A 6,710-nucleotide genomic window follows, 5' to 3' on the forward strand; every position below is an offset into this window, starting at 1 on the left:
TCACATGACTTTAATCGAATCTAATCACATTACTAGTTGTGAGCGGTAAATATGTGATAGTGGATTTATGTGAAATCATATTTTTATAATTTATAATTCGTCACGTGATAAATTGTGATAAATTGTGATTGATAAATATCTAATCACATTACTAGTTGTGAGCGGTAAATATGTGATAGTGAATTTATGTGAAATCATATTTTTATAATTTATAATTCGTCACGTGATAAATTGTGATTGATAAATATGTGACAGTGGGTTCATCTGAGATCATACTTTTACAATTTACCATTCATCACATTACAAATTGTGATTAAAATGGTGTAAAATAGTGTGGTACCAACGTTTCTCTCAGCGACAGACCAACTCTCTTCACCCTGTACATGCTAGTATAAAAAGCAAAACAACACATTCTGCTTTTTCTCACTCAAAAACTTTCTGTAACCTGAAAACTCAACTAATTCTCACAACCATAATCTCCGGCAATGTCGCCGGAGATCCCGGAGGCTCCACCGCCAGACTCGTAATTCTTCACCATTTGAATTGGCAAAACTCGACCCGGAAAAAAATAGCTTATCGTCAGAAAAGAATCAATTTAGATAGTACTAGATAATGGCTCATAATCTCAAGCACCGGGTTTTCACGTGCCTTACCAAGCTCTCCGACCGTGATACTCAGTCTATAGCGACGTCTGAACTCGAATCCATTGCTCGGACTCTTGAACCGAACCAGTTCCAAACTTTTCTCTCCTGCATTCACTCCACCGACACTTCCGACAAATCTCCCGTACGGAAACAATGCGTGAACCTCTTGGCGGTTCTCTCGGAGACTCACGGGAACACTCTCTCGCCGTACCTGACCAAAATGCTCTCCTCCATAACCCGGCGGCTCCGCGACCCGGACTCCTCGGTCCGATCCGCCTGCGTCAACTCCGTCGCGGCGCTCTCCTCTCAAATCACGAAGCCGCCGTTCAGCTCGTTTCTGAAGCCTCTCTCCGACGCGCTCTTCACGGAGCCGGACTTGCCCGCGCAGATCGGAGCGGCGCTGTGCTTGGCTTCGGCGATCGACGCCGCTCCGGACCCGGACCCGGCGAGGCTGGCGAGGATGTTGCCGAGGTTTGAGAAATTGCTGAAATGCGAGAGCTTCAAGGCAAAGTCGGCGCTTCTAGCGCTGATTGGGAGCGTGGTTGGTACCGGTGCGGCGTCGTTTGGAGGAGTGGTGAAAAACTTAGTGCCTTGCTTGGTCGAGTTCTTGAGTAGCGAGGATTGGGCGGCGAGAAAGGCGGCTGCGGAGGCGCTACTTAGTTTGGCGGTGGTTCAGAGAGATTCGCTGCCGGAGTATAAGGCTAACTGCTTGAAAGTCTTCGAAACTCGTCGATACGATAAGGTCCAAACTCTCTCTCTCTCTCTCTCTCTCTCTCTCTGTGGCTTAACATTGGTTTGGATTTTTAATTAATTAATTAATTTATTTATTAATTTATTAATTTTTGTATTTGGAGTATAGGTTAAGGCAGTTAGAGAGGTTATGAATGAAATGATAGAGGCATGGAAGCAAATTCCTGATGTTTCGGATGAGCTATCACCGCCACCACCATCAGCTTCTTCTTCCAAAGGTATATTTGATTTTATTTTTTAAAATTTTTGCTATTGGTTTGAATTTTTTTTTTTTTTTTTAATGATATTATAACTTAGCGGAAAAGAGAGACAAGTTGATGGTCAATGAATATTGGATCTCTTATTAAAGTGTTGTAGTCAATCGTTAATGGTTGGACTAGCTTATGGTTGAAGCTTTGAGAGGATTGTGCACTTTTTTTCTTTTTCTTTTTTCTTTTTTTTAATAGGATGCTTTTTTAAAAATAATAATTTATTTGGGTATGTCACTATGTATTCAGATTTAAAATAACCCATGCAAATTGGATTAAAAATATCATCTTTTTTTTTTTTTTTTGCTAATTAAAAAAATCATCTTTGGATTTTGACATGAGTGTCAATTTCATTTCAATTTGATCCTTGGAACTTTAAGGCTTCATTTGGGAGTTCATAAGGGAATGAAATGGTATAGAATGATCATCAGGGAATGGAAAGGAAATGAATGGAATGTAATGTATTTAAATAAGGAAAAGGAACGGAAAAGAATGGAATTGAATGAAATTAAGTAACCTTAATCGAATGTTTTAAAATAAAGGAATGGAATGTAAGTAATCTTGTTTGGAAGTAACATGAAGGGAATGGAATGGAATCATTTTATGACAATATTACTATTTAACCCCTATTTTAAAATAAATTGTTGAATATATAAGGGTATTTTGGGAGTTTCAGTAAAAAAAAATCATTAAATCTAATTTCATTCTCTCCCATTCCTCCCAATTTCGAGGGGAATGAAAATGTGAGGTTTTAAGGAAATAGAAAGGAATGAGTATTCCCTCCTACCCATTCCATTTTCTCCCACTTAAACTCCCAAATAAGGAAATGGACTTTCCATTCCCTCCATTAAAACTCCCAAACAAGGGAAGGGAAGAATATTTTAAAATTATTCTTTTCATTCATTTCCATTACATTCCATTCCCTTCCCTAAACGAAGCCTATGTCAAAATTATTGATGATATGACTGATTATGTGATTAAATTCATTAGTTTGTAATTGAAAATACTAGTAAAATGTTTGATTGTCACAAACCTATTAATATGCAGGGATCACCTTACTTCATTCAAATTATAAAAAATAAAAATAAAAAACAAATTGGGTTATTTTAATTTATTCTTAGATTGAAAAGTTTTAATCTTCTACTTTCTTTTGTAGCTGTTGCTCTTGGCACCTGTTTGTGACATTTTCTGATGTTGATTGTATCATTCTCCTTTCATATACTTTCTTTTGTACCTGTTGCTTTTGGCACATCCATTTATGACATTTTTCTGATGTTGATTTGATTGTATCATTCTCTTTATGGATTTTTCTTTTATTATGGGGACAGAGAATGGAGGTGATGGATGTTACCCGTCTGGGTCCAAAAATTCTCGTGGTTCTGCTTTCGAAACTCCTCAATTTAGGAAGAGACCCGTTGTGGCTAGCCGGTTGACTCCAGCTGATAGTTCATCTGTCACCACTGCTAGGAAGAGAAGTCCTTTGAAGAGCAATGACAAGAAACCAAATTCAGCATTGTTCCGGAAACTAGGCAACAAGAAACCTTCAGACTGGAAAGTTGAGATTGCAGTATCCAATGCTTCTGGAGCTTTTGAGGTTGATTGTAAGGAGAGAAATGAGAATATCCCTGAGGGAAGGAGTTTTGAGAAAAATAAGTTAACAAAGCCTGAAACAAAGCGGGCACTTTTCAGTAAGAATGTTGATGGGTACAAGAATGGATCACGTGTGGCTCCATGTCAAGAGGAGAGCCCAGCATCCACTGTTGTTGTCAGCAATAATGTTACTGAGGATTTACGTAAGAACCACAAAGAGAGTGAGGATTTATCTTTGATCCGTAACCAACTCGTTCAGATCGAAAATCAGCAATCCAGTCTACTAGATCTCCTGCAGGTATGTGTAATGTGTCTGTGCCTGGACATTGAGCTTTTGAATTTTGTCCTTGTTCGACGTTGTATATATAATCTTTTTTCCACCCTCTGTTAAACTATTATGTGTGAATTTTTCCTTATATTGCAGTTGGAGTTACTTTCATGTCTGGCTTCATTATTTGGTTAATCCCTTTGATTGTCTCATTCAAATATTACCTTAAATTATTAGTTATCTACACTATACCAGCTTAAGCTTTCAGGACAAATGATACTTTTGTAGAAACATCACTGGCAATTTCATTGTCCTTGTCACTTTTCTAGTGGTTGAAAATAAATCATCATGCTTCATTCCTTGATTTGTTACCTTGCAGATACTGAAAATCTGGTCGCTCCTAGCATGATTGTGATTCCATGCTACTAATTTCTACTGTTCACAACTTCTTTTCCACTCTTACTGTTATGTTAAAAACAGCAGAGCTAGTTTATTAATCTGGAGAAATATCATAATATGTGACTGAACTCTATTGATGATATTAGAGAACTAATGGAATTTTGCTCTGATTAAATGCTGCAGATGTGCGTGCATGTGCATCTGACACTCTTGCACACAATTGAAGGCTTGAAGTTATAGGTGATCCACCATAAAATGTTGAATAGCTTTAAGGGACTGCCCTCTCGAATAAGGAGAAAAGGAAAAACTTGTTTTGTGTCAGAATTTCACGGCCTTATATGCATTAATTAAATAACATTCAACCTTATTTGGATTAACCTAAATTTAATTTCATCTGAGACTCAGTTATTCTTGAGAAGTGTGAAAGCTTTATTATTTAATCTTAACATCAATCTGTAATGAGCTCCTGAGATATCAAAAGTTATGGCATTGACTTTTAACACTGAAATATTATTCACAATTTTCATTGTCCTTCACACGGATGCCTACAGCAGCAGACTGTTGTACCTGAACACTACATTTTTCTTAGCATGACTTCAGTAGGCACATTGTTTAGGGGTAGTTAATACTCTTTTAAGTGTGTTATATTCTACATTTCTACTATATATGCTGCTGATTCAAGTAGTGAATTTGATAAAGGCTGCTTCTTTCTCATGTTTCCTCACCTTTTGTCATTTTCTTCTTGCATTTAGAGATTCATTGGGAGCTCACAAAATGGAATGCGTTCTTTGGAGACACGGGTGCATGGCCTAGAGTTGGCACTGGATGAGATCTCATATGATCTAGCTTTATCAACTGGGAGGATGACTGATGCTGATTCCCTCAGAATGAAATGTTGCCTGCTGCCTGGTGCAGATTTTTTGAGCTCCAAGTTCTGGAGGAAGACAGAAGGCCGGTATTCATCCTCAAGGTTTTCTACTTCCAGTGCCACCCCTTCTGTGCCTGTCACGCGCTACAGAGCTGATTTGAATGGAAATGCTGAAACTGTGAATTCAGAGAACCGTAGAATTCGGCTGCAGGGTGGTGGTGGGTTCATTGTGAATCCACTGGCAGAGATTCAGAGTGATTCAAGGGGTATTTCAGAGGTGGCACATCGCTAATCAATAGACAGACAGCAGGTATTGTACAACATGGTTCTTTTGCAATTTTCCTTCTTTTTCTTTTTATTTCGGTCATTTTCAAGTACCTGTCTTTTCAACCTTGCATGTAGTTGCATCCCATAGACAAATTATTCATTTTGCATCTGGTACGGACATTGAGCTAGATAAGGTTTAGTGCTGAAGTGTCAACTCTCTAAGGGTAGCTAGAAAAGGCTGCATGCTGAAATGTCACCTCTCTAAGGTTAGGTAGAAGCAATGCTGGAGTGATCTTCGTGCATGATTTGTCACATCTTTGTAACTATAGAAAACCTGGTGGGTTGAAGGAAGGCAATGCCGTGCTTCTTGGTCATAATTTGTGGGGTGTGCTTTTTTTACCCTGTGGGAAATCATGGAATAGGTTATCTGATTTCAACTTTTATTTTTGGTGAGTATAGAATAAGAGCAACTTCATAATACTCCAAATTATGATGCTTCCAGTGAGGGGAGCACATCTTCCAACAGCATAGTGGATGCCCCTTTCCAAGAAATTTCTAAGCAAGCCTTTTCCATAATCACTGTAACATAAGCACCATATCTTGTCACTGTTTTATTCCGACAATTGTGAGATCAAATATGCCCTTTCTGTTTTAATTTCTTCCCTTTGTAAAAATAAAACCAAAAATAATAACGACGATCACCACTCCCCTGCAAATAGAACTATTCTGGTGACAATCTGTTTCCCGGCCTCAAGCATATCTGATTAAAACTTTTTTTCTATTTGGCAGATCTGATGCATACTTTGGGCTGGAGCTTTGAGTTTCCTCCCATTATAATTTCAGTTTGGTGAAAATACCATCAAATGATTAAAGGGTGTGAAGACTTAAGATGATCACTTTATGGATATATTTGGCTCGTCATGAAGTAGCTTATTGCAAATTATGTGATGAAAGCAGATCCTTCTAATATATCACATATGGAAGTAGTCTCAAGATACTCTTGGAAAAGCCATAAAGAAGCTAATTCACTTAAAAATTCATCTGGTGCAGCATTGATTTTTCTGTATGATTCTTTATTGTACTAAAATTGAGAACTCGCTCAGAGAGTGAGCCACTAAATGCCACTATTATGGTATAGAGGGTGAAATGTGTATAGAGGAGTAGAATTTACTTTTACCATCTTTTTCCTTTTTTCTTTTTTGGAGAGTCGTTCTCTTTATTTTGATTCATAATTACTCGATCTAGAAAGGCAGTGAAGATGTGGATACTATCATTGTGATGAGCATGCCTATATGGTTCAAGTTATACCTGTCCTGTATCTTTACTCTTCCTTTTTCCTTTTCCCTTGCATTCTAAGTTTTCCAAATGCCTTGAAATTGAGAGAGCATGGCAACAGGTTCCACTAATGGGCATAAGATCAATAATAATTAGAGCTGGTCATACAATCAGGGATCAGGCAGTGGGTTTCTATCCATAATAATTCAGGATCACACCTACCAGAGCAATTGTCCTTTTTGCTTCGTTAAACTGGTTTTCTGAAGAGGCACACAATGAGCGCAAAGCAGCCATGGGTTAACATTCCCCAAGACCAGTGAAACCTAGAAACTATCTCCATTGGTTTTCAGGTTGGCTAATGTTTAGAGCACTCACATCAGGATGGTTAAAGTAGTTTTTAG

The 6,710-nt window shown here is 38.1% G+C and overlaps 1 protein-coding gene across 2 annotated transcripts; it reads left to right on the forward strand.

Moving 5' to 3' along the window:
• Positions 1-353: 353 nt before the first annotated feature.
• LOC115963719 (TORTIFOLIA1-like protein 3) lies at positions 354-6,341 on the forward strand. 2 transcript variants are annotated; one of them, XM_031082848.1, is made up of 5 exons: positions 354-1,386; positions 1,504-1,612; positions 2,971-3,530; positions 4,083-4,139; positions 4,652-4,731. In XM_031082848.1, the coding sequence occupies exons 1-4, from the start codon at positions 613-615 to the stop codon at positions 4,137-4,139; spliced, it is 1,500 nt and encodes a 499-aa protein (XP_030938708.1). In that variant the 5' UTR covers positions 354-612; the 3' UTR covers positions 4,652-4,731. The 2 variants fall into 2 exon arrangements, with proteins under 2 accessions (XP_030938708.1, XP_030938707.1); XM_031082847.1 differs by lacking the exon at positions 4,083-4,139 and adding an exon at positions 5,824-6,341 and having other exon boundaries at positions 358-1,386; positions 4,652-5,077.
• Positions 6,342-6,710: the final 369 nt, after the last annotated feature.

This window comes from Quercus lobata, chromosome 10, assembly GCF_001633185.2.
Source record: "Quercus lobata isolate SW786 chromosome 10, ValleyOak3.0 Primary Assembly, whole genome shotgun sequence".
NCBI lineage: Eukaryota > Viridiplantae > Streptophyta > Magnoliopsida > Fagales > Fagaceae > Quercus > Quercus lobata.